Raw genomic sequence first — 27,921 nt, forward strand, 5'->3', positions numbered from 1 at the left:
TTCAGTCATTATCATCAAGGTTTCTTTACTTTAATTCAAGTATGACAAATGACTACTTTTTCCACCTCTGGACAGACACTCTCTCTGGATCTGCACATCTTTGTTGTGTCACAATATTATATCCTACATTATGCAAAAGTAACAACTTTTAATCAGATATAGCTGAAGATGCAGACAAGTGTACAAGTCATTGATGTGTAATTCCTTCCACAATTCACAGTCACTTTGCGATGCCAACCATTAGGTATTTACCAACCAGAATTACAATTCATCTTTGTTTTTTAACCTAAATCATTGATGGTGCCGGCAGTTGTTCTTCAGAAACATGGATTTCCAAAGCCAACATGATCTTGGAGTGCCTTGATCTCATGAAGAACTGCCTCTTTCTGTAGGTTCAACTGTGAAATAAAAGTAAATTACTTAATTAAATGCATATACATATCAATAACATTGTTTTGAAACAATTCAGAGAGGAACAACCTGCAGGGCGTATTTGTAGGACTGCTCTGCCTCAAGTCTTCTGCCCGTCTGAAACACACAACCACACACACTTCAGGGTTAATACACATGGATTTCACCTGAACTCTTTGTTTGTGTCAAAAACCCCAGTACACGGCCCTAAAGGAGCCAATTCTCTTCTGGCCTCCTTCTGCACACTATATACTGTACTGTGTATATACTATAGCACTCAGTCCCACATAACAAGATGTAACAGAGATCCTTTCATTCGATATGTAATTCTATGGTGGTGACATCATAAGGTTTGGATCATAGAAACACAATCCTTAGAAAGGGTTTGAAACCTCGAACTCTGGCAATCTGGCTGGCCATCATTGACTTGAATGGGGAGGACCGTTTTATGGATTCTATTTCTATGGACTGGACGCTCACCTGCAAACAAACTAGAGACAGGTAACCCCACACCTCCGCGTTCCCGTTGTTCAGGATGTTGGCCTCTGTCAGTGCATCCTCTGCTTCAGTCAGCTCCCTTAGCTGTGGGCGGGCACACACACACACACACACACACACACACACACACACACACACACTAAGAATGTATTCCTAATTCCTAACTAGCCTGGTTATATAAAAGGTTAAATAAATAATAAAAATGCATACACACACAAATATATCCTTCATACATAAAAAAAAAAAAGAGAGGTATCATTTCTAGAGGAGCTTGGGAAGAGTAGATATGGTATTTTTTACCCGGTAACAGGCGATCCCTAGTCCCAGCCAGGTGAGGCAGGAGGGGGAGCTCTTGCAGGCGCGCAGGTAAGTTGTTTTCGCCCTCTGAAACTTAAGTGTCAATACATAAAGTGTTAATTTCAATCATGTTGGCACACATCGGTAGGTAGGAGCTGGAGACACACCTAATTGGTGGACGAGGTGCAGAGTCAAACTAACAGACCAAAAACAATGAATCTCACACACTCCTAGGGACTCTTAATTACAGGGAGTTAATTACAGTGGGTAACTTTAATATTTTTTTAATAATGTATTGTTCAGTTTCCACCAAAACAACTACCAACTCCTGAATATTCCCCAGTAGTAAATACATTGTTCTCAGGTCCCAGGTGGTGTGTGTGACCCCCACCCCCTGTCCATCTCACCTCCCCTTCCTGCAGGTAGATGGATCCCAGGCGCAGGTAGATGGGGTGTGTGTCTGTGGCATCCGTCACAAAGTCCAGGGTCCTCTCGTAACACTCCTGGGCCTTCCCAAACTCCCCAGTCAGATGGTGTATGTGCCCAAACAACGCCCATACATCTGGGTCCTATACATGGCCAGAATACACACATCTGGGTCCTATACCTGCCCAGAACACACACATCTGGGTCCCTATACGTGTCCAGAACACACACATCTGGGTCCTATACATTGCCAGAATACACACATCTGGGTCCCTATACGTGTCCAGAACACACACATCTGGGTCCCTATACGTGTCCAGAACACACACATCTGGGTCCTATACATGTCCAGAACACACACATCTGGGTCCTATACATGTCCAGAATATACAATATAGCAATCAGGTCCTGTATAGATCACTTAGTTAGAGCATGGTTTTAATAACACCAAGGTTGTGGGTTCAATTCCTGCAGGGATCACACTAATGTGTTAGACATTTGTTTCCTGTATGGAATAATATATAAACCATTTAGAAGCATCAGATTATCATCAGATTGCTGCAAAACCTATTTCCTTTGCAACAATAAAGTTGAAAGTCGAACTTGAAGGGCCAGCTTCTCAGACACAGATTCAGCCTAGTTCTGAACTAACAAGCTCTTTCAATTGAGAATCACCATTGAGAATGCTTTTTACTCCTGGACCAGGCTTATTTTGTGTCTGGGAATTGGGCTGGAAATGTCTGTTGGCTCTACCTGAAAGCTGTCGTTGAGCGCCTCCTTCAGGCTGGACTCGGCGCTGCCGTACTCTGCCCTGAGCATCTGCAGGCGGGCCAGGGCCAGGTGGTAGGAGCTGCTCAGACCCCCCCCTGGACACAAGAGCTCCTGGGCCAGCGCTCTCTGGGCCATCTGTGGACAAAGGGTCAGAATTGGACAAGATTAGAAACATATGCACAAAAAACCACATGGATCACCGTGCAGAGTCTCTTTTTTATCATCTACCATCTGTAGCAAACACAGGACACAGAGGGAAGGCTGACAAATGTGTGTCTGGAGTGATGCACAGATCTCGTATCAGAATATTGGACAAATTAAAGAGTGATAAGCAGGAAGACAGTGTGAGAGAGATACTATTACACAGAGCTATAGTAGCTTCCCAGTCTGACATACTGTATGTGTTTTTCACTCATTATCTTCTGTTGGATTGGGCCATAGTTTAGTGTATACACATCCATAGTCTTCTATACAGCATGTGTGTCTAGTAGCTGTGTGTGTGTGTATATATATATATATATATATATATATATGTGTGTGCTCATGTTGCTGACCTGTAGTGCGTTGTTCTGCAGCAGGAACTGCACTGTCTCCATATAGATGGTGGTGTTTAGTCTGGTGGGGGTTGCTAGGTGTCGCATGGCACTAGGTTCAGCCTCAGCACCTCCCTTGTATCCCTCCCCAGGCTTGTTGCCCTGGCAGCTCTGAGACCCGGTCACCACACTGGCTTCTGTGTCTCCATCCACGTCTACAGCCAACAAAAGTAGATCACATAAATGAGTTTGACCTCTTGCACAACAACACCTCACACTCACAAAGCATAGTCTTGGTTGAACAAGGCTGACAAAACGTCTAGTCTCAGACAGGGTGGCACCACCGTACGATGCTCGATTTGTCGCTCGGGGTAACCAGCTAGCGATACTGCATCTGCTACACTTCAGTGCTCACCTGGCTCGATGGTGAAAGACTCACAGTTCGCCACCTCCTGCTCCTCCTCCCCCAGGCCTGGTGACTCCACCCTTGTCTCCACCCTGCAGGGTGGGGTGACCACCAGGGCTGCCCTCTGCTGCTTGGTGGCCTCCAGGAAAGCCATCTCGGTCTGGATGGAGTTCTCCTGGCCCTCATAGAACAGGCCTGACCAGTGACCACAGATAATATGGTCACCACCATTGGATGGCAATTTTTTGGGAACTGACTCCCAATTGATTCCAAATTGAAGAATTAGAATCGACACCAATACTTCTGAAGTCAAACAGCTCTATTACAACACATTATTCTAGTATCGTAACACCGTATAAACTATTACTAAAGTATTATGGCGTGTCCTTGTTTCTTTGTATTGAATTCTTGGGATTAGATGATGTTCGCTGACAAATTAAAGTAAGAGTTGTTTGTTTGTGTTTGTGATTAATAGAGGCGTTTCCAACCTGGTCCTAGATCACTTTGTGCTGTAAAGCCAACCCTAGTGTTGTTGTTACAAACATACAGTATCTGGGACCAAGCTAGCATGTCCCTCCCGGGCTCTCATCTCTTACCAAACAGAGTCCAGGCCACCACATTGGCCGGGTCCACACACGTGGCTCCTTCAAAGAATGTCTCTGCCTCCTCAAGGCGTCCACCCATCTCTGCCAGGATACCACACATAAGCAAACTGCAGACAGACAGAGAATATCATTCAGTTAGACTCTGTAGTTCATTTATTTACTCATAAAATAAAAATACCTCAAATAAAATGAAATAAAATGGTGCAGGGGTGAAACCCCCCAGAAAAGGCTTGTAGGAGGGCCCTCATCCCATGAGAGGTATACATGCAAATGACACGTTCCTGGTTTCACTGGATGTACGTTTTAAGTATGGACCTCTATTCCCCTGGTCTGTTTAAACCAGAGTGAACGCTGAACCAGGTTACTATCCCCTCCCTTATTACCTGGGCAGGTGTGTTCGCTCCATGGACACAGCGTAGTGGAAGCACTCCTCAGCCTTCTGGTAGTCAGCCGTCAGCATGTACAACACCCCGTAGTCAAACCAGTGGGCTGGGTCGCTACGGTCACGAGTCAGCTGCTACAGGGGGAGAACCATCACAAACAAACCAAGCTCACTAACGGGGTTAGAACATCTCTTTCTGAACTAAAACCATGCTTAGAAATGTCCGTTGTTATGATGTTTAACCCTCCCGTCACAACTAAAGGTCCAATGGTTGAAAACATTCAATAGTTTTGTCACAGGCACTCTAGTGACTGCAGCACAAGGTGTGTGGTGCAGACAGACAGTGTGTAACTACTCCAAATGTGATTAAAATGAGTGCTTCAGCACTTCGCCTTTCCCAAAATGATCCCCTCCATCACTCTGTTACCTCCTGGTAGTACTGGGCAGCTAGCTGGTAGTCCCCGTTGAGCTGGGCCTCCTTGGCAAAGTGGATGAGCTGGGCACAGTCCACCAGGGGGCGAGGCTGAGTCTCCTGGGCATCCACTGACAACGTCTGGGGAGAGAAGAAGGACAAGGCAGTTAGGTATTTTTTTGTACATTTTGTGGACACAAACGATTGCACATAATTAATATATTTCACCAAATATAGCATGTTACAAACAGAGCCCCATAAGGGATAGTTATGAACACCCAACCCTAGGCAACACAGTGACCAGGGGCTGGTTTCAATTATGGACTTTTTTGGTATAGAGGAACTACGTCACTGTCTATGTCAAAAAAACAACACATCTGGGGACTCTCCGAACAAATCACAAGGCAGCCATGCCAGAACGTCGTGATTCAAAACCAAAGTTTACAGGCAAAACCTTTGCAGTGGTTTTAGTTAAGATAGATAATGCAAACTAGCCATTTGTGAAATGCACACAACCTCTGTGATCTCTATCCTGCTAGCTACTATTTTATTAAAGCGGATAAAGTAGTGACGCAGGCAGTGATGTAGTTCCTCTATACCAAAAGAGGCCATCATTGAAACCAGATCCTAGTCACTGTATATATATATATATATATATATATATATATATATATATATATATATATAAGGGAAGAACAGAATAGGTTGAAATCCATGGAAAGAAAGAACTGGTCATGGAAATGTATGTATGGTGGGACTGGGAAGGGTGAGCAAGGGTGTGTGTCTTACCTTGTTGAGGGCGACGTGCATCTCGTCCACCAGGAACACATAGAGCTGGCTGAGGAAGGCCTGCAGCTGCTCAGGATCTGAGAAGGCCTCGGTCCGCAGCATCTTCTCCCTCACGATACGCACCACAGAGTACTGGCCATGACATGGTAGCAAAAACATCACCACAGAGTACTGACCCTGACATGGTAGCAAAAACATCACCACAGATTTACAGTTGAAGTTGGAAATTTAGATACACCTTAGCCAAATACATTTAAACTCAGTTTTTCACAATTCCTGACATTTAATCCTAAGAAAAAAATCAGTCTTAGGTCAGTTAGGATCACCACTTAATTTTAAGAATGTGAAATGTCAGAATAATAGTAGAGAGAATGATTTATTTCAGCTTTTATTTCTTTCATCGCGTTCCCAGTGCGTCAGAAGTTTACATACACTCAATTAGTATTTGGTAGCATTGCCTTTAAATTGCTTAAACTTGGGTCAAATCTTTTGGGTAGCCTTCCACAAGCTTCCCACAATAAGTCGGGTGAATTTTGGCCCATTCCTCCTGACAGAGCTGGTGTAACTGAGTCAGGTATGTAGGCCTCCTTGCTCGCACATGCTTTTTCAGCTCTGCCCACAAATTTTCTATAGGATTGAGGTCAGGGCTTTGTGATGGCCACTCCAATACCTTGACTTTGTTGTCCTTAAGCCATTTTTCCACAACTTTGGAAGTATGCTTGGGGTCATTGTTCATTTGGAAGACCCATTTGCGAGTAAGCTTTAACTTCCCGACTAATGTCTTGAGATGTTGCTTCAATGTATACACATAATTGTCCTCAATCATGATGCCATCTATTTTGTAAAGTGCACCAGTCCCTCCTGCAGCAAAGCACCCCCACAACATGCTGCCAACCCCGTGCTTCACGGTTGGGATGGTGTTCTTCGGCTTGCAAGCCTCTCCCTTTTTCCTCCAAACATAACGATGGTCATTATGGCCAAACAGTTCTATTTTTGTTTCATCAGACCAGAGGACAATTCTCCAAAAAGTACAATCTTTGTCCCCATGTGCAGTTGCAAACCACAGTCTGGCTTTTTTTATGGCAGTTTTGGAGCAGTGGCTTCTTCTTTGCTGAGCGGCCTTTCAGGTTATGTTGATATAGGACTCGTTTTACTGTGGATATAGATACTGTTATTCATTGTTATTCTAACTTCTGCAACGCATATAAGGCCCTCCCCCGCCCTCCTTTCGGAAAAGCTGACCACGACTCCATTTTGTTGCTTCCAGCCTACAGACAGAGACTTAAACAAGAAGCTCCCGTGCTCAGGTCTGTTCAACGCTGGTCCGAACAATCTGATTCCACGCTTCAAGACTGCTTTGAACACGTGGATTGGGATATGTTCCGCATTGCGTCCAACAACAACATTGACAATTCGTTAGAAAGTGCATTGGAGATGTTATACCCACAGCGTCTATTAAAACCTTCCCAAACCAGGAACCATGGATTGATGGCAGCATTCGCTCGAAACTGAAAGCACGAACCACTGCTTTTAACCAGGGCAAGGTGACTGGAAACATGACCGAATACAAACAGTGTAGCTATTCCCTCCGCAAGGCAATCAAACAAGCTAAGCGTCAGTATAGAGACAAAGTAGAGTCGCAATTCACCGGCTCAGACACAAGAGGTATGTGGCAGGGTCTACAGTCAATCACGGATTACAAAAAGAAAACCAGCCCAGTCGCGGACCAGGATGTCTTGCTCCCAGACAGACTAAATAACTTCTTTGCCCGCTTTGAGGACAATACAGTGCCACTGACACGGCCCGCTACCAAAACCTGCGGACTCTCCTTCACTGTAGCCGACGTGAGTAAAACATTTAAACGTGTTAACTCTCGCAAGGCTGCAGGCCCAGATGCATCCCCAGCCGCATCTTCAGAGCATGCGCAGACCAGCTGGCTGGTGTGTTTACGGACATATTCAATCAATCCTTATCCCAGTCTGCTGTTCCCACATGCTTCAAGAGGACCACCATTGTTCCTGTACCCAAGAATGCTAAGGTAACTGAGCTAAACGAATACCGCACCGTAGCACTCACTTCCGTCATCATGAAGTGCTTTGAGGGGCTAGTCAAGGACCATATCATCTCCACCCTACCGGACACCCTAGACCCACTCCAATTTGCTTACCGCCCCAATAGATCCACAGACGACGCAATCGCAAACACACTGCACACTGCCCTAACCCATCTGGACAAGAGGAATACCTATGTGAGAATGCTGTTCATCGACTACAGCTTTAACACCACAGTACCCTCCAAACTCGTCATCAAGCTCGAGACCCTGGGTCTCGACCCCGCCCTGTGCAACTGGGTACTGGACTTCCTGATGGGCCGCCCCCAGGTGGTGAGGGTAGGTAACAACATCTCCACCCCGCTGATCCTCAACACTGGGGCCCCACAAGGGTGCGTTCTGAGCCCTCTCCTGTACTCCCTGTTCACCCACGACTGCGTGGCCATGCACGCCTCCAACTCAATCATCAAGCTTGCGGACGACACTACAGTGGTAGGCTTGATTACCAACAATGACGAGACGGCCTACAGGGAGGAGGTGAGGGCCCTCGGAGTGTGGTGTCAGGAAAATAACCTCACACTCAAAGTCAACAAAACAAAGGAGATAATTGTGGACTTCAGGAGGCTGAAGAAATTTGGCTTGTTATCAAAAGCACTCACAAACTTCTTCAGATGCACAATCGAGAGCATCCTGTCGGGCTGTATCACCGCCTGGTACGGCAACTGCTCCGCCACAACCGTAAGGCTCTCCAGAGGGTAGTGAGGTCTGCACAACGCATCACCGGGGGCAAACTACCTGCCCTCCAAGACACCTACACCACCCGATGTCACAGGAAGGCCATAAAGATCATCAAGGACAACATCCACCCGAGCCACTGCCTGTTCACCCCCTCTATCATCCAGAAGGCGAGGTCAGTACAGGTGCATCAAAGCAGGGACCGAGAGACTGAAAAACAGCTTCTATCTCAAGGCCATCAGACTGTTAAACAGCCACCACTAACATTGAGTGGCTGCTGCCAACATACTGACTCAACTCCAGCCACTTTAATAATGGGAATTGACAGAAATGGATGTAAAAAATGTATCACTAGCCACTTTAAACAATGCCACTTAATATAATGTTTACATACCCTACATTACTCATCTCATATGTATATGTATATACTGTACTCTATATCATCTACTGCATCTTGCCATCTTTATGTAATACATGTATCACTAGCCACTTTAAACTATGCCACTTATATGTTTACCCACCCTACATTAGTCATCTCATATGTATATACTGTACTTCATCTACTGCATCTTGCCTATGCCATTCTGTACCATCACTCATTCATATATCTTTATGTACATATTCTTTCTCCCTTTACACTTGTGTGTGTATAAGGTAGTAGTTGTGTAATTGCTCGGTTAGATTACTCGTTGGTTATTACTGCATTGTCGGAACTAGAAGCACAAGCATTTCGCTACACTCACATTAACATCTGATAACCATGTGTATGTGACAAATAAAATTTGATTTGATTACTTTTGTAACTGTTTCCTCCAGCATCTTTACAAGGTTCTCTGCTGTTGTTCTGGGACTGATTTGCACTTTTCGCACCAAAGTACGTTCATCTCTATTAGACAGAACGCGTCTTCTTCCTGAGCGGTATGATGGCTGCGTGGTCCCATGGTATTTATACTTACGTATTATTGTTTGTACAGATGAATGTGGTACCTTCAGGCGTTTGGAAATTGCTCCCAATGATGAACCAGACTTGTGGAGGTCTACAATTATTTTTCTGAAGTCTTGGCTGATTTCTTTTGATTTTCCCATGATGTCAAGCAAAGAGGCACTGAGTTTGAAGGTAGGCCTTGAAATACATCCACAGGTATACCTACAATTGACTCAAATTATGTCAATTAGCCTACCAGAAGCTTCTAAAGCCATGACATCATTTTCTGTAATTTTCCGAGCTATTTAAAGGCACAGTCAACTTAGTGTATGTAAACTTCTGACCCACTAGAATTGTGATACAGTGAATTATAAGTGAAATAATCTGTCTGTAAACAATTGTTGTAAAAATTACTTGTGTCATACACAAAGTAGATGTCCTAACCGACTTGCCAAAACTATCGTTTTTTAACAAGACATCTGTGGAGTGGTTGAAAAACTATTTTTAATGACTCCAACCTAAGTGTATGTAAACTTCAGACTTCAACTGTATATTGTTGGTCTTATTATACATCCCACTTCTGATATTCTATGAAAAACAATTGTTTATGAATAACATACCAGGGGAAACATATGTATCAGACAGCATTGAATTGTCTTCTCAAAAAGACTTGAAAAGGGACGACAGAGCTAGGCTGGTCCAACTTGGAAAGACAGCACAAACAGATCTGGGATCAGGATATTTGGGATCCAATTTATCTTTCACTAAATCGATAATACATGAGAAGAACAACAAGCAGACTGGCTTGTTAACCAGATGTTAGGAGATAAGCACCAGCTGGCCACTGGTTAGCCCCGACCCCGCTGTCCAAAAGCAGTTATTGAGCACTCATGCAACTGTCATTCTCAACATTATCCTTTACCCACTCCCCTAACCCGGATCATACTCATTAGTGTACACCATAGCAAAAGGTTTTGCAACGAAAAAAAACAACAACTGTTTCTTAAGTTCAGGTAGTCTCTCCCTGTTTCAGTCATTTGTTTTGGTGCCTAATGAATGCGACCAAGCTCTTTCTCACCTTAATCTGCTCCTTGAAAGCAAAGTACTTCCCAGAATAGTTGAGTTCTCCCAGGAGCTTGGTCTTGCGCTGCTCCTGGCTGGTTGGGTCCAGAGGCTTCTCTCCGGGCAGGAAGGCAGGCCCGAACAGCTGCTGGTACTGCTCCAACACCTGGCCTGCCACACTGGCTATCTGGGCCTGGTACTCCTGCACAGCCTGGTACAGCAGGATAGAAGGAAGGAAGTAGGGAAGCAAGGAAGGAAGCAAAGCCGCAAGGAAGGAAGGGATATGTAAGGCTAAAAATAGACTTGTTTTCAAACAATTATGACATTTTGGTAACGATTTACATTTCCCAGAGCCCGTTATAAGGTTAAGTGTGACGTTGGTTTGGGATGTGCTGGACCGCAGGAGACAGCAGCTATCATCACTGGAAACCACTGGCATTTTATGCCTCTATACAAGTCTAGATTATGGCCACAAGATGGCAATCACTCAGAGTGAATGTAATGATTGAGGGAAGTGCAATCATTAGACCACGTTTTTGGATTACGTTTGTGGAATGTGTGTGTGTGTGTGTGTGTGTGGTGGTTTACTCTCTCTGCTCCAGCAGGTCTGCGAGGCAAAGGAGCTCTAGGAGGTATCAGCTCCATCACCCTTTCAACAGAAATGCAGAGAAACCGTAGTAAACCATAATACAACGTTACAACAACATTACTAGGATGTTGCTACAACGTTACTACAACTGCTACTACAACATCTATTCAAACAAACCATGCCTTTTTCATCCCATTCCAATCTATATTACTGCAATACTTCCACTCAATTACTTCAGACTTACATGTTAATCTTTTAGGCCATTCCACATGTTTAATTAAAGTTGAACAAACGTCACATTACCTTTTGGCTAACTCTTCCGGTGATCTCTTTGGCACCAGCGACTTCTCAAGAGCGATTTCAATGATGATGTAGGTTCTGGAATCTGCATACATCTAAGTTCAAGGTTCAAGTTAATTTGCCACATGCAATAGATACACTGGAAATGGTACACAGAGATGATAGGTGCTACTTATTGAGGGTGGCAGGTATCCTAGCAGTTAAGAGCATTGGGCCAGTAACGGAAAGGTCGCTGGTTCGACTATGTGAAAAATCTGTTGATGTGCCCTTGAGCAAGGCACTTACTCTAATTGCTCCTGTAAGTCTCTCTGGATAAGAGAGAGTCTGCTAAATGACTACATTGTAAATGTATACATGACCCCTAGATTTGATATTGTTTAATGGTTCACAGAACCCCAACTCACCTGACCCTCTGCGTTCACTTGTTGCTGCTGTTCAGTTTCAACCAGCGTCACACTATCAGTGCCAATGGGTGCTGACTTCCCCTGTGTCCCGGGCTGAAATAAAACAGATCACTATGTCCTTCTCTCTCACCAATCAAGGCAAACAAGCAAAGCATATTTCAATTCTAGTTCACTCTTTACAAGTTAGAATATTGCCATGAGACATTGCAAAAAGACGAAGTTGGAAATGCACAATAGCAAACAACCTGCATGGTTCAACCATGCTACAGTACAGAACAGTTATTAAACAGTTATTCTCTGGTTGGATGTGGGCATGTGTAGGCAACACTTCTAGACAACACTTGTGTATGAACCATGAATGAGAGGTTGTTGTTTGTGTGGATCGATTCATGTACTTGTATGTACTTGTGCATGCTTGCGTGCTTGTGTATGTGTATGTATGTGTACTTTGTGCACTTTGTGTGTGTGCATCTGTGGGCATGCATGTGTGTGTGTGAGCGTGTGTGTGCACACTTGTGGAGGCACGTGTGTGTGGGTGCATGCCTGTGTGTAAGAGCCTGTTATTTGTCTGGCCATAACAAATGCTTAGTTGTTGGGGTGGCTGTGTATGTGTGTGTGTATGTTTACGTGTATATATGTGTGCGTACGCACATGAGTGTGTGTGTGTGTGTGTTCGTCGCTCCTTCTGCTGCTGGGCCACGGGGGGGGCTGTAGCGAGGGGCCAGATGAGCTAACAGCTAACGAGATGATTCACCGCTCTCTGACGACGCTGGCAAGCTGCTGCCATTAAGGCTAATTGCTTTGGGAAGCGCTCCTGTTGCTGCCGACCCACAACTCAATCATAGAGGAAATCAGGGTCTCTGATCTAAGATGCTCTGTGGGAGACTGCAGCTGGCCTATCAACAGGATGTCACTGAATGCTATTGAGACCTTTTACAAAGAAGTCATATCCTAGCTCTATCGCAGACAGTGGCTCTTTCTCAATTCATCTTTCTTCGATTCCTTGCATCCTATCTCCTTGCCACCTACTCAACCATATTGGAGGAGAAGGTCAAGGGTCCCTCCCATCTCACCTTGTTCTCCAATGTGTTCTGAGAAAGAGGCGAGGAGAGAGGGTGCTAGGCATTAAGGAAAGATGAATTGAGAAAGAGCCACTGTCTGAGACACAGAGCCCCATCGTGGTCAAAAAGGCAGTAAGTCAGTCGCTTACCCTTTTGGGCGATTCCTTAGTGTCCTTCCCGCCCTTGTGACCGCCGTCAAGCATCTTACTAGGGACCGCCTTGCAGGAGCCTACGGAGGAGGGGGCCCTACCTCGGCCCTGGGTGGCCGGAGCCCTGATACTCTCTCTCAGAACACTGATGTTTCTCTTAGCCTGTCAAGCACAATACAAGGGTCGTGTTCATTAGGGCACACCATAACAAAACATTTTGCAACGGTAAACGAAAATGACGGTACTTATTGGACCAAGTCCATAGTCGTCCCTCCTGTTTCAGTCCGTTTGTCACCTTATGAACATGACCCGGGTCACACATAATAACACCAGATAATCACTCAGCAGGGGGTGGTTTGGTTCTATGTTGCCAGGGTAATGCAAAAACTCAAGTTCAGCACCGCAGGGGTACCGTAAGAGCATTAGAGCACACCACAGGAGGTTGGTGGCACCTTAACTGGGTCGGAGGGGCTTGTGGTAATGGCTGGAGCAGAATCAGTGGAATGGTATCAAATACATCAAACACATGGTTTGATGCCATTCCATTTACTCTGTTCCAGCCATTATTATGAGCCATCCTTCCCTCAGCAGCCCCCATTAACAATCCAAAGTATGGCACAACAAGCCAATTGGCAATGAGCAAAAACCATCCCCGCAGGGATACAGCGCTGCACAGCTGTGAAATACTAAAAGATGTGTCAAATGTGTGTTGTGGTTAACGGATGTATCTCATATTTCCACATTTGTTCATGTACAAGCTAAACGCCCTTAGAAACCTAATGGTTATGAGATGTACTGCGCAAACACAAACAATTTGTTTTAAGATTGTAATAACATGGACCATCAAGTGTTTTGATTCTCTATTTTAGGACACTTGAGGGTATCATAGACATTTTTTTTGCCCTTAAAAAAATGTCTAACTACATAGGAAATGTACAAAAACAAACCAAAACAACTAACTAAATGTCCTCAGCAAAATGATACTTTAAACAAAACTCCAATAGACAGAGAGAGAAAGCAACAAGGACACGAAAACTGGCACGGAATAGAATGGATCTGAATCTGGACAACTGCTGTGTCTCAGAATGAATTAGTCAACATGGCTGCCTCCGTTCTGGTAGTCTGTTCTGCAAGTCTGTTTCATTTCCCCAATCATATCACAGTCTCTCTCAAACACACAGACACACACCTAAAGTGCTTCTGTAATAATCACGAGTGTCAAATTAGTATTGACCGTTCCTCCACACCTGCCACTGCAAGACTATCTCACCTTAGTCTTGCGATACCAAACCTGTCAAACCATATTCCTATTTCCCCCCCTTTTTTCTCCCCAATTTTGTTATTACGATCTTGTCTCATCGCTGCAACTCCCCAACGGGTTCGGGAGAGGCGAAGATCGAGTCATGCGTCCTCCAAGACCTACCAAACTGCGCTTAATACCTGCTCGCTTAACCCAGAAGCCAGCTGCACCAATGTGTCAGTGGAAACACCATTCAACTGACAACCGAAATCAGCCTGCAGAAGCCTGGCTCGCCACAATGTGTCGCAATAGAGCGCGATGAGCCAAGTAAAGCCCCCCGGCCAAACCCTCCCCTAACCCGGACGACACTGGGCCAACTGTGCGCCGCCCTATTGGACTCCCGGTCACAGCCGGTAATGAGATCAAACCCCAGGCTGTAGTGATGCCGCAACACTGAGATGCAGTGCCTTAGACCGCTGCCACATGGGAAGCCCCAACAACACCATATTCTACAGAAACCTTGAATGGCTGTAGTCGAAGCTCCTTTCACCTTGACCAGTAGGTCAGAGTCGTAGAAGGGGTAGAGCCGGTACGCCCCACGGACACGCCTCGCCCCGGGGTACAACAGGGGCGCCATGTCCACGTATGCCACTCCATGGAAGGAGAGTTGGGTCTCATCCTCACCCTGTTGAACACACACACACACACACACACACACACACACACACACACACAAAAGAAACATTAGTAAGGATATTAACAATAACGGCCAAGAGTGATTTTATCAGATCCTGTATAGGAGAAATTCAGTGCCTTACTCCCTTGTCTTTGCCAGCCTTCCCTCCCTTAGTGGCTCCAACCTGTGGTGACCTCATGACCTCTACTGGCCACAGTCTGCTTTCTGCTATCCTACGGGTCAGACTGAGAGAGGAGGATAGAACATAGATAGAGAATTCAATTAAATTCAATAAAACGTTATCGTTCCCAAAGGGCAATTTGGTAGCAGCGCATTATATAGTCCAACTTTTTTCAATTCAATATTGAAAAACTTTGAGGATACTGTAGCTCTCTATTTATATTTGTTACAGATAAAATCCAAGATTTAAAGCAGGGCTCAATAGAAGCAGATTGTTGGCAGTGAGGTGGTGTATCTGTCTCACCAGGCTGCACCCTCTGCATCCAGAAAGCAACGACGCTCTGTGTCCCAGCTCACTCTCTTCTTATTGGTCTCCGCTTCTTTCCGGAAATCCCTGTCCTGGAAAACACAGGAAGCGATGAGGGGAAGAGATCCATTGTCACGCCCTGACCTTAGTTATCTTTGTTTTCTTTAGTATTTTGGTTAGGTCAGGGTGTGACGAGGGTGGTTTGTTAGTTTTTGTATTGTCTAGGTTTTTTATATTGTCTAGGGGTTTTTCTATGTCTAAGGTTTTTGTATCTCTAGGGGTTTTAGTAAGTCTAGGTGTTTATATGTCTATGGTTGCCTAAATTGGTTCTCAATCAGTGGCAGCTGTTTATCGTTGTCTCTGATTGGGGACCATATTTAGGTAGCCATATTCCTTGGGTATTTTGTGTGTTCTTGGTCTATGTTTAGTTGCCTGTCTGCACTACGCATATTAGCGCCATGGTTCGTTTTTGGTTGTTTTGATAGTTTGTTCAGTGGTTTTTCTTTAATTAAAGAAGATGTATGCCTACCCCGCTGCGCCTTGGTCACCTCTTTATGATGACCGTGACATCCATACATTACACAGAATGTATTGGTCAAACCACTGAGAGTGCAAACGATGACTCAATGACAATAATTGAAAGAATGACATGACAATAAAAACATTTGATATATTTGGTATTAAGGTGAGATTGTGCTGCAGTACTAGAGATCGTTATACCAACCATAATACTAGAGTACAAGTAGGCTAGAGTACCTCTATGCTGGTGAGATCCCCATCCTCCATCTCAATGGGCTCTCCCTCCATGGAGACACCAGGTATGAACTGAGCTCCAGGAGCCAACAGGGGACCCAGGGGCCACTTCCTGGGTCTTCCCATGGGTTCACTCTCCCCGCCCACCTTCAGCAGCCCATTGGAGAACATCAGCACCTGCTCTTTCTGGGGGAAACAAGAAATGTGTCAGGTACAAGTTAAATGTCATATGACATTAGGGATTGTTGGTTCATCTGTGTATGTGTATTGTATCCTTGAATTACTGTCAATAGTTCACAGTTGACAACATTTCCACAGTAAAAATGCTTTAGTGCATTAGTATGGGAATTGGTCTGTACTATTCCAGTGTGACTGTGAACTGACCTATAGAGTTGTCATTCTATTCAATAGCAAATATTTGACAAATGGCATGAAAAGGAATTTCAATTTACTTCCTGTATTGACTGAATTTAAATGGAATTGGCTCCAACCCTGATGGCAACATAGGTCTCTTATCGCTCACCTCTGCAGTGAGGGGAACCTGCAGGGCAGCCACATAGCTGGAGAGAGGACCAGACCCAGAGACAGGGTTCCACACCTCTGGAACAGAGTAAGCTGTCTCCACAGTAACCTTCAGCAGGTTGGAGTCAGACAGCTGGACGCCGGATAGCAGAGGCTCGGGAACACAGACGGTCACGTCTAGAGATGGCTGGATGCCAGGCAGAGGAGGGAGATGTCAATTACAAACAAACAGAGCATACATACATACATACAAACATACATATGAACACACAGTCACACACACACACAGTCACACACACACAAAGTTTCTCGTGCGGGTTAGTTTTTACTCCTACTTTACAGCTGCCCTCCTGTGAGGCTGCCTCCGCAGGTGAGCCAGGAGTTGGATGAAGTAGCACAGTGGATAAGAAGCTGACCTGACCTATTGAGGGTGAGAGAGAGAGGAATGCATTTACATTTCAACCATGAGTGAGTTTTTTTGGGGCCCTGGAAGCTATTAAGTTAGATGGATACTTGATTGGATCTAATGTGTTGGTCTCTCACCATGCAAGAGAGGTAGCAAGTCCACTATAGCTTGCCCTATAACTGCAGTCTTCTCCTCCTTCTGCTTCTTCTCCTTGGGAAGGACCTCAATCACTGTCACTAAATGACAACGACGGATTAATGTGATAAGCAACCGTGGATTGGTGAACAACTGGCTGAACGAGGGAGACACGGTACAATGAGGATATGGATCAATCGTCAAGATAAATAGTGGCTTTAACATCTGAAACAAGCAGCACACATCATAATAATGGATTAGTTAGTAGTAGCTCACATATGACAGGTTTGTGTGCCATGTCATCTAATGTGTGGGCAGCATCTGAGCACTCAAAGCTGCAGGTGAAGTTGTAATCCACGCCCTGATCCACAGCAGCATCCAGCTTCTGGGAATCTCCCAGGACGATGCCATTGAACTCAGCTCTCACATAGTTCAGGATGGACTCAGCCTTGTTGCCCCTCTGGAAGTGAAAAACAGCAACACCATTTTGTTAGAGTTTATTATAATATTAACGTTAGTTAGCTAGCAGAATTTGATCAATAGAGCTGTCACAGCCGGGGGTGCACATTTGACTCAACTGATCCATTAAGTTAGTCATCAAACTCTTGATCAACTGAATCAGTTGTACTTCCTGAGCTAAGACAACAACGTGCACAACTGTGGATCCCCAGAACCCAAGAATGGAAAACACCAAGTTAGCCATATACGCAAGTTGCTACAACTGACCGATCTTATTCTACCAGTGCTACTAACGTACTGGAAACCAGAAAGGGACACAAGCTTACCAGGTTATTTCCACGAAGTACTGTTATTTTCACGAGTGTTGCTTTGTCTCCCACACCACGAAGTTGTTCCATTCTGTTTTTGTAAATCAGAGTGAGTAAAAGTCAAATGTTTGTTGATTGTTCTGGATAAACAAAAACTCCCCCTGCACTGCAACAGGTGAATACATCAGCGTCCCCGTTTCCATAGTAGCGAGTCTGAATATCGCGAGAAGTGGGGTTGTTGTTGGTGGTGGAGGAGTGGCTAGCTAGTTGCTAGTGAGTCGCGTGTGCTATTTTTTTACGTGAGTAATATGTATGTTGTCCAGTATTTAAAGGACTACATAGTAGACGTTGTGTATGAACGCCATACAATGTTGAATGGGTTTTCTATCAGTCGGTTGGACTTTGCAAATCTACTCTGTTTTTCCAGTTAGCTAACGTTAGCTAGCGTAACTTCCGATTTTTGCTTTCGCGGGTCAGTACAACAACAGCTTGCTAAAGTTGCATGCAGATGTTTGGCAAGTGTCACACTTTCTCAAGATGCAGTATTCAAATGTGTATGTGATGCATTTAAGTTTGCAGTGTGCCTATGCTTTCATTTAGCCATCGAGCTAGAGCAGGGGTGTATACACTAGGAACGAACCTGAATGTATCCAATATAGCATCTTGTTTTCACTGTAAAAAGTGTTCCGATGCAAAGCGTGTTGGACGAATGATTACACCCCAGATATAGTTTGTTTGCTCATGGTCACTGTAATCTGTTGTGCATGACAGTGCCAGGCTGCCTGCATTATGTCACTGCTTAGCCTTGTGGATGAAGCCATCAAGTTGTGTAAAGTAGAGGAGACCAAGATAAACGAGAACATCCTTCAATACAGGGAGATACTGCGCTCTTTGTAAGTACAGTAAAACCTCCACGTCCATTGATATATGTTAAGATAATGGTCTACAGTTGTTCTGTATGAGTAGGTAACTCGATAGGCCTGTGTTATAACTTGCTTGCCATCTGATCATTCACCAGGAGACCACAGCAAGAAGACGGCAAGGAAATAGAACTAACAGATGATGTTGAAAAGGGTATTATGATGATCCTGTCTGCTATTTTCTCTGAAGCCCAGTGTACTAGTAGTAACTGGATATGGTAATGTTTTAAATATCTACGTTGTCAGCATGTTTTTCTCTTTCTCTGTTTAGACCCAGATGTCCAACTGGAGGAGAGACGGGAGATGGAACTGCTGAATCGATTGCTGGAGAAGGCCCTCAGAGTTCGCGCTGGCACAGCACCCCAAAAAGACCCTCAGAACTGTCCAGGACCAAAGAAAGAACCAGTGGACACTACACAGGGCAAGGGAAGGGCTCTGACCCCAGGTGGCACCAAAGGGAATAAAAATGGCATTAAAACTACCTCCAAACCCATCACGATGGACAAAAAAGAGTCCAAAAAGTATTCTGCCTCCCATCTCTACAGGGGTGGAAGGGGGAGGATGGGTCACCCTGTAGGTCATTCAGGACAAGGCAGGGCAAGCATGATCAGAAGCTCTGTCCAGATGCAGAAACGATCTGTCGTGTCATCAAAGGGGTTTCCTCCCCAGTCCTCTGGGAAGGAAGTGAAGCAGGCTGGTCCTCCAGGTCCTGTGTCACATGATCAGGGTCAATCACCACAGGCCTCATCAGCACATCATCAGGTTGAGGTGTCCCACAGGTCAGCTGCAGCCACTTCCTTCCAGCCCCCTAACTGGGACACGGTGTCTGTTTCACACATGGAGGGGATGCCAAAAGCACATGTAATTTCACCTCCACAGAATGGGTAGGCTGCAAGACAACACTAGACCACTGCTTAGTGAACAAAGTATATGACAGTGTCAAATTCCTATTCCAAAAGCAACATAACCAATTAAAATGGAACGTCAAAGTACCGTACTGATATTGTTAAGAAGTTGGCTAGAAGCAACTCAACGTTTGTGATATAATATGACTAGTCTGTTGTGACAATAAGTGGTTTGAGTGTGGTTTAATGACACTGTACATGTTTGATTGTGTTTTGTGGCAGGGCTCCCACACCGTTGTTAACTAAATGGATCAGTCTAAGGACCAAACAAAGCAGGTCAGCCAGTGAATCATATCTTTTGTGGAGGAAATGTCTGACCTATATCATCCTCCATGTAACATTTTCCATCCAGTGTTCTGTAATGCATACAGAATTTTCTCTAATGTATTATGTGCAAAAGGGTAAATTCCTTGTGCACCGCAATGTGTCCAGGTGCTATGATTCTGGCAGGAACAGCTAGCTAGGTATCCAAAAGAAACGTCCAAAAAGTGATTGTTTTTTTGTATACTCCTTGATGTTGAGCTGTGTTTGTTTGGGGAACAAGTAGGCTATACACGTATACCACAGGAGGTTGGTGGCACCTTCATTGGGGAGGACTGGCTTGTGGTAATGGCAGGAGCGGAATCAGTGGAATGGTATCAAATACATCAAACACGTGGTTTGATTCCATTTGCTCCGTTCCAGCCATTATTATGAGCTGTCCTCCCCTCTGCAGCCTCCATTGATGTATACTTGTATACTGTTGTAATGGTGGCTGGGACATTCATTTGACCCTTTCAGTTTGTTTTCTTCCCTCAGGTTATGGGACAAAGTCCTGGCTCTACAATCCAAACCTGTGGCGGAGAGGAGTCACTTCACAGAGAGAGTGAAAGCCACTGTATTCTTCCTCAGATGAACTGAACATTTACCACCCACATATAGCCAAACCTGATTTAATGCACCCTCATGCTTACATTTAGGCATTAATGAGTAGTTAAATAGTGTTTTAATAGTATATCTTATTTGTGACATGGGACCTGCAGAGATATCAATTGTTCATTTTAACGAGTATAAACTCGTTACTAATTCTCTCACTCCCACTCGTTCACACAGCCTACGTGAGAGAAATTAGCACGGCATCAAATTCAGTGTCTACCAGCGTTTCTCAAAATAACACACCAGATTTTAGAATTCACACACAGAAAATGAAATGTGTGTGTTTGTGTGTCTTCTAATATTATCTCAGAGTTTTGTCTGGTTGTTCTCCTTGACCCATCCCCTTATGGGTCAGTTCTCCAGAGAGTGGCCAACCAGTGGCAGCCCGGCCGACACCGGGGCTCAGGTGGACAGACTGACACAGCTCTGCACGGATCTGAGTCATTGCTACCAGAGTGAGCGGCTGCTGACTGGCCAGACCTTCAGAACCTCTGGCACTGAGCCAGGTACCAGCCCAACCAGAGGAGATGCAGAAGGGGGGATGGAAGGAGGGATAAGTAAGAAATAGGAAATTACAGAAGTGGAGGGATGGAAAACTGGTAGGAGATGACAGAAGTATTGGGATGAGAAAACAAGAGTCTGGAAAGAAAAGCAATAGGGGGTGGAGAAGGGGTCCATTTATCCAAGAACTAAGGATTTAGTTAACTTAGAAATAAGAACGTTCAGTGTTATTTTTCAGCTCATCACCCCTTAGTCCTCTGACCTCATTTACTGCTGAGCTTATTAATTCTGAAGCCATTAGCAATCATTTGACAGAGCTGTTTTTATGCTACAGATAACAATTAATTACAGTAACTTCTGAGTAATGTAAAGCAATTAGACACAGCAAAAACCTTGTCATGTTTTATAGCACCATTACCAAAACATTTGAGATCGATCCGCATTGCGCTTCATCACTGCATTTGTTTAATTTCATGTCCAAATACTGAAGAGAGTAACTCTTTGTCAATGTGTAATAATAATGCTCATGTCTGTTACACATACCGTGCATTCGGAAAGTATCCAGACCTCTTGACTTTTTCCACATTTTCTTACGTTACAGCCTTATTCTATGGATTAAATTGTTATTTCCCCCCTCAATCTATACACAATACCCTATAATGACAAAGCAAAAACAGATTTTTAGAATGTTTTAGCAAATTTATTAAAAAAAAAATGAAATATAACATTTACATAAGTATTCACACCCTTTACTCAGTGCTTTCTTGAAGCACCTTTTGACAGTGATTACAGCCTCGAGTCTTCTTGGGTATAACGCTACAAGCTTGCCACACCTGTATTTGGGGAGTTTCTCCCATTCTTCTCTGCAGATCCTCTCAAGCTCTGCCAGGTTGGATGGGGAGCGTCGCTGCACAGCTATTTTCAGGTCTCTCCAGAGATGTTCGATTGGGTTAATTGTTTCTCATGGTCTCAGTCCTTTAGGTGCCTTTTGGCAAACTCCTAGCGTGCTATCATGTGCCTTTTACTGAGGAGTGGCTTCAGTCTGGCCACTCTACCATAAAGGCCTGAATGGTGGAGTGCTGCAGAGATGGTTGTCCTTCTGGAAGGTTCTCCCATCTCCACAGAGGAGCTCTGTCAGTGACCATCGGGTTCTTGGTCACCTCCCTGACCAAAACCCTTCTCCCCAGATTGCGCAGTTTGGCTGGTAGGCCAGCTCTAGGAAGAGTCTTGGTGGTTCCAAACTTCCATTTAAGAATGATGGAGGCCACTGTGTTCTTGGGGACCTTCAATGCTGCAGTAATTCTTTGGTACCCTTTCCCAGATGTGTGCCTCAACACAATCCTGTCTCGGAGCTCTACGGACAATTCCTTTGACCTCATGGCTTGGTGTTTGCTCTGACATGTACTGTCAACTGTGGGACCTTTATATAGACAGGTGTGTGCTTTTCCAAACCATGTCTTATCAATTCAATTTAAACTATCAAAATAAAGAGAGTCTCCATGTGTAATCTCCCAGCCATTGAATGGGTATTTACCAATGTTTGGGCATCACTGTGCCTTCCTTTATTTTGATAGTTTATTCGCCGTTAGTCAGCACATCCACACAAACTATTATTCTGGGTGTGCGCCAGCTCATGTTTTTTATCATTCAATTGAATTTACCGCAGGTGGACTCCAAATTGTAGAAATATCTCAAGGATGATCAATGGGAACTGGATGCACCTGAACTCAATTTAGACTGATAGCAAAGGGTCTGAATTGTTATGTAAAGATAATTTGCCAAACATGTTTGAAAACCTTTTTTTGCTTTGTCATTATGGGGTATTTGTGTAGATTGATGAGGAAAACATGTATTTAATCAATTTTATAATAAGGCTGTAACGTAACAAAATGTGGAAAAGGTTAAGGGGTCTGACCTTTCCGAATGCACTCTACATTTATATTTATGAATTATTTTTTCCATGTTATTATGTGAAGCAACATGCCAGAAGAGGGAATATGAGTCCTTGCTGATGCTGGAAGGACTGGAGAAGATGGTGGCAGACCTCCGGAAACATGCTGGACAGCTGAGAAAAGGTACTAAATCTTGCTTCACTCTATACACTCACATCTCCACTCTCAAGTGTTTTTCACTGGCACAGTGTAGAGTATAATCAAATGTCGAGAATGAGTTAGCATTTTAAAAATCAGTCTTGGAAAGTAGCCATATTACCCTCCAATACTCCCTTTACTGACTTTTCCAGGGACTTCACTTGTGGTGAAATTGTGACCCTTTCCAATTGATTCACACAGCAGAATGAGCCTGTATAGCATCTCACAGTATAATGCAACATATTCTCCACGACCTTGAACCAATACAATTATAAGCTGAGCTCTCTTTTCCCCCCTCTCACCAATCTCACTGTGACAGTGTGGTGCTGATGGGGGGGACTTTTATTTAGAATTGACAGTTTTTAGTGCTCCCCAAGCCTCCAAGGTGACTGGCTAGGGGCCAGATTGTGACAGAATGTTCCAGATCACTCACACACTATCCAGAGTCAAAGCCAGAGTCCCCACTTAAAATTGAGAGCCTCGACTGGCTGCCTTGCTGGCCCCGGGCCTTCTCTAACACTCACAAAGAAATCTCATTTTCATGGACTTAAGTATTCACATCCCTGAGTACCAATACTTTGTAGAAGCACCTTTGGCACAGAGTTGTCGTGAAATATTTCAAATCAATGGAGAGAGACTTAGATTTCCTCAAAACAATCAAACTTTATTATTCATTATTACAATAATGGAGCTGGTCAACAATAAACGCAGAGGTGATCACTGAGAACCCACCAGCAGATGTGGGTTACAGCTCTTTATAGCAAAGTACATCCTCCTCTACACATCTGACAAACAGATGTGGGTTACAGCTCTTTATAGCAAAGTACATCCTCCTCTACACACCTGACAAACAGATGTGGGTTACAGCTCTTTATAGCAAAGTACATCCTCCTCTACACACCTGACAAACAGATGTGGGTTACAGCTCTTTATAGCAAAGTACATCCTCCTCCTCTACACACCTGACAAACAGATGTGGGTTACAGCTCTTTATAGCAAAGTACATCCTCCTCCTCTACACACCTAACAAACAGATGTGGGTTACAGCTCTTTATAGCAAAGTACATCCTCCTCCTCTACACACCTGACAAACAGATGTGGGTGACAGCTCTTTATAGCAAAGTACATCCTCCTCCTCTACACACCTGACAAACAGATGTGGGTTACAGCTCTTTATAACAAAGTACATCCTCCTCCTCTACACACCTGACAAACAGATGTGTAGAATGATACATTGTGTAATCAAGTAACAGACACATGTACATCCTCCTGAATGTTGATGACAAACAGATGTGTAGAATTATACAAAGATACATTGTGTAATCAAGTAACAGACACAAATGTACATCCTCCTCCTCTCTCTACACACCTGACAAACAGATGTGTAGAATTATACAAAGATACATTGTGTAATCAAGTAACTGTAAGGGCGTTCGTCTGTAGGAGGAAGAGAAGCGGACCAAAGCGCAGCGTGGTGGTTATTCATGTTTTAATAAATCGCTACACATGAACAAACTAACAAAAACAAGAAATGTGAAACCGCAAAACAGTCCTATCCTGTGACACCAAACACAGTGACAGGAACAATCACCCACAAACACAGTGAAACCCAGGCTACCTAAATATGGTTCCCAATCAGAGACAATGACGAACACCTGCCTCTGACTGAGAACCATATCAGGCTGAACATAGAAATAGACAAACAAGACATAAAACATAGAATACCCACTCAGATCACACCCTGACCAATCAAAACATAGAAAATACAAAGTAAACTATGGTCAGGGCGTGACAGTAACAGACATTACTGCCAGGTTTCTGTCTCTAGGTAATTTACTGCTTGTTTATACAAGAGTTATCTTCCCAGTTTCACACTCCTTAACACACAGATACTAATGCAACATGGAACACTGGGTACTCCTCACAATGTCTGAAGTTCGGTGTTCATCTGCGTGTGGGAGAGAAACTGGAGGGAGGGTTCACCTGGCCCTGGCAGACAGGCATTTCACAGACACTGTTCATTCAATGGAATGCAGGCTGTCGGTTTTATCACCAAGGCATTTTAAATAAATTGTGTTAAGCCCCAGAGGCCCAACTCAATCACACAGACACAGAGGACAGAGTACTAATGCAACGTATTATGTGACTTGTTAAGCAAATGTTTACTCCAGAACATATTTAGGCTTGCCATAACAAAGGGCTTGAATATTTATTGACTCAAAAGACATTTCAGATAATTTTTTTTCATTTGTAAACATTTTTCAATTTTTACATTATGGGGTATTGTGTATATAGGCCAGTGACAAATCTAAATGTCATCCATTTTAAATGGAGGCTGTAACACAACAAAATGTGGAAAAAGTCAAGGGGTGTAGATACATTCTCGAGAACAATTATACAGTTCCTATCTTATCTCTAATCTATATTCTGGTATTCATTCTGAAGGAACTGTATCATTTTTATAATTGATCTCTAATCTACATTCTGGTATTCATTCTGAAGGAACTGTATCATTTTTATAATTGATCTCTAATCTACATTCTGGTATTCATTCTGAAGGAACTGTATCATTTTTATAATTGATCTCTAATCTACATTCTGGTATTCATTCTGAAGGAACTGTATCATTTTTATAATTGATCTCTAATCTACATTCTGGTATTCATTCTGAAGGATCTGTATCATTTTTATAATTGATCTCTAATCTACATTCTGGTATTCATTCTGAAGGAACTGTATCATTCTTATAATTGATCTCTAATCTATATTCTGGTATTCATTCTGAAGGAACTGTATCCTTCTCAGGTCCCCCTGTGTGAATGTGACGGTGAGGCTCCTTCTCAGGTCCCCCTGTGTGAATGTGACGGTGAGGCTCCTTCTCAAGTCCCCCTGTGTGAATGTGATGGTGAGGCTCCTTCTCTGGTCCCCCTGTGTGAATGTGACTGAGGTTTTAAAGCCGTCAGTCCGCGCAATGCTTGGCTTGTCCCTGCTATTTAAAGCTGAGGGAGCAGCAAGCACACAGGAGGCGCAAGCGATTTCGGCTTTGGTTGCTCACGCTCCTCTCACTCTAAAAATAATCAATTTTTCCGACCAGAGCGGGAGGCATGGGATCGATGGAGGAGGCTGAAGGGGGAAGGAGCGGGCGCGTTCTGCCCCGTCAGGAGTAAGGGTGAGTGGGGTGACCTGAGTGGGGTGACCCCCTTGCCCCCCACCCTGACCTACACCAGCCAGGCAGAGCTCCAGGAGGTGGAGAGGCTGAGGTTGCGAGTGGAGCTGCTACAGCAGGAGGTGCACCTGCATCAGGTAGCGGCACATCTGTCTCATACATACACACACACACACACACACACACACACCTGTATCAGGTAAGAGGCACATCTGTCTCATACACACACACACACGTATCAGGTAAGAGGCACATCTGTCTCATACACACACACACACCTGCATCAGGTAAGAGGCACATCTCTCTCACACACCCGTATCAGGCAAGAGGCACATCTGTCTCATACATACACTCACATACCTGCATCAGATAAGAGGCACATTGTCTCATACACACACACACCTGTATCAGGTAGCTAATAACACACCCTTTACATATTTCTACCAAGAGCCATGCCATTACACACCTGTGCCATGTTAAAAGGAAAAAGGATTTCTCCACAAAGGTCAATACTGTGATTTTGCATCTATGTGTATGTATGCATTAGTCACTTTTTTGGTGTTTGTTCTGTTTCTCTGACAGGCTCTCTCTGACACCATGGTCATGCCCTCCGCTCCTGGACTTCCCAACCCCGCCGCGCTCCGTGACATTTACTCCCTGCTTGGAGAGGGAGGGGTGATGTTTCCTACTCTGGTTCTGGACACAGAACCTGACTAAAGGAGCAGGTCAAATGAACTGAACAGGCCACATCACCGGGTCATGTTTATTAGGGCACACAATGCAGCAGGAAACAAATGAACTGAACAGGCCAAATCACCTGGGTCATGTTTATTAGGGCACACAATGCAGCAGGAAACAAATGAACTGAACAGGCCACATCACCTGGGTCATGTTTATTAGGGCACACAATGCAGCAGGAAACAAATGAACTGAACAGGCCAAATCACCTGGGTCATGTTTATTAGGGCACACAATGCAGCAGGAAACAAAGGAACTGAACAGGCCAAATCACCTGGGTCATGTTTATTAGGGCACACAATGCAGCAGGAAACAAATGAACTGAACAGGCCACATCACCTGGGTCATGTTTATTAGGGCACACAATGCAGCAGGAAACAAATGAACTGAACAGGCCAAATCACCTGGGTCATGTTTATTAGGGCACACAATGCAGCAGGAAACAAATGAACTGAACAGGCCAAATCACCTGGGTCATGTTTATTAGGGCACACAATGCAGCAGGAAACAAATGAACTGAACAGGCCACATCACCTGGGTCATGTTTATTAGGGCACACAATGCAGCAGGAAACAAATGAAAGTTTCTAATTGGACAAGTCCAGGTAGCCTCTCCCTGTTTGATTCGGTGTTCTTCCATTTGGTGCCTAATGAACACGACCAAGAAAGACTATTGAAGAATAGACCAATGAATGGTATGTCTTAGGAGGGGACACTGAGAACAGAGGAAGAAGAATGGAGAATCTTCTGAAAAGAGGCATTTTTGTGTTGGGAATGTCAATCTGTGTATTTATTTGGAGAGATTGAGCATTTTGGTTTTACATTGTTCCTTTTGAAAAATATTGTAAGACTCCTATAATTAGATTCAATTATTAAAATTGATGGATATTGAAAAA

The 27,921-nt window shown here is 44.2% G+C and overlaps 2 protein-coding genes across 11 annotated transcripts; one reads left to right on the forward strand and one right to left on the reverse strand.

The window, feature by feature from the left end:
* On the reverse strand, positions 1-18,024 carry cfap70 (cilia and flagella associated protein 70). The gene is made up of 26 exons (XM_036941764.2): positions 17,810-18,024; positions 17,301-17,484; positions 17,027-17,125; positions 16,819-16,904; positions 16,485-16,670; positions 15,965-16,147; positions 15,206-15,300; positions 14,864-14,966; positions 14,596-14,730; positions 12,806-12,967; positions 11,596-11,688; positions 11,195-11,286; positions 10,891-10,951; positions 10,319-10,513; positions 5,531-5,662; positions 4,757-4,882; positions 4,331-4,464; positions 3,939-4,054; positions 3,352-3,537; positions 2,958-3,151; positions 2,386-2,538; positions 1,614-1,775; positions 1,210-1,299; positions 892-993; positions 481-528; positions 1-398 (listed from the first exon to the last, which is right to left on the reverse strand). The coding sequence occupies exons 1-26, from the start codon at positions 17,879-17,881 to the stop codon at positions 318-320; spliced, it is 3,270 nt and encodes a 1,089-aa protein (XP_036797659.2). The 5' UTR covers positions 17,882-18,024; the 3' UTR covers positions 1-317.
* Positions 18,001-27,921, forward strand: tedc2 (tubulin epsilon and delta complex 2). 10 transcript variants are annotated; one of them, XM_021558875.3, is made up of 10 exons: positions 18,001-18,090; positions 18,563-18,684; positions 18,810-18,865; positions 18,983-19,595; positions 19,839-19,892; positions 20,415-20,493; positions 20,887-21,088; positions 23,009-23,107; positions 26,217-26,425; positions 26,871-27,921. In XM_021558875.3, exons 2-10 carry the CDS (start codon positions 18,581-18,583, stop codon positions 27,003-27,005), a joined length of 1,551 nt encoding a protein of 516 aa, XP_021414550.2. In that variant the 5' UTR covers positions 18,001-18,090; positions 18,563-18,580; the 3' UTR covers positions 27,006-27,921. The 10 variants fall into 10 exon arrangements, with proteins under 10 accessions (XP_021414550.2, XP_090053454.1, XP_036797662.1 ...); XM_090197328.1 differs by having other exon boundaries at positions 18,005-18,090; positions 20,887-21,037; XM_036941767.2 differs by having other exon boundaries at positions 18,013-18,263; positions 20,887-21,037.

This window comes from Oncorhynchus mykiss, chromosome 13 (genome assembly GCF_057628025.1).
Source record: "Oncorhynchus mykiss isolate SJ-2025 chromosome 13, ASM5762802v1, whole genome shotgun sequence".
Taxonomy (NCBI): domain Eukaryota; kingdom Metazoa; phylum Chordata; class Actinopteri; order Salmoniformes; family Salmonidae; genus Oncorhynchus; species Oncorhynchus mykiss.

Bases quoted from the DNA above. Each gene is read 5' to 3' on its own strand.
- cfap70 (XM_036941764.2), bottom strand. From the start codon at position 17,881: ATGGAACAACTTCGTGGTGTGGGAGACAAAGCAACACTCGTGAAAATA. The intron at 17,126-17,300 runs GTGAGCTACTAC...GTTGTCATTTAG, and splicing joins GGCACACAAACCTGTCATAT to TGACAGTGATTGAGGTCCTT. The intron at 10,952-11,194 runs GTAATGTGACGT...TTCTGTTGAAAG, and splicing joins CCGGAAGAGTTAGCCAAAAG to GGTGATGGAGCTGATACCTC.
- tedc2 (XM_021558875.3), top strand. From the start codon at position 18,581: ATGTCACTGCTTAGCCTTGTGGATGAAGCCATCAAGTTGTGTAAAGTA. The intron at 20,494-20,886 runs GTATTCTTCCTC...CTTATGGGTCAG, and splicing joins CAGAGAGAGTGAAAGCCACT to TTCTCCAGAGAGTGGCCAAC. The intron at 26,426-26,870 runs GTAGCGGCACAT...TTTCTCTGACAG, and splicing joins AGGAGGTGCACCTGCATCAG to GCTCTCTCTGACACCATGGT.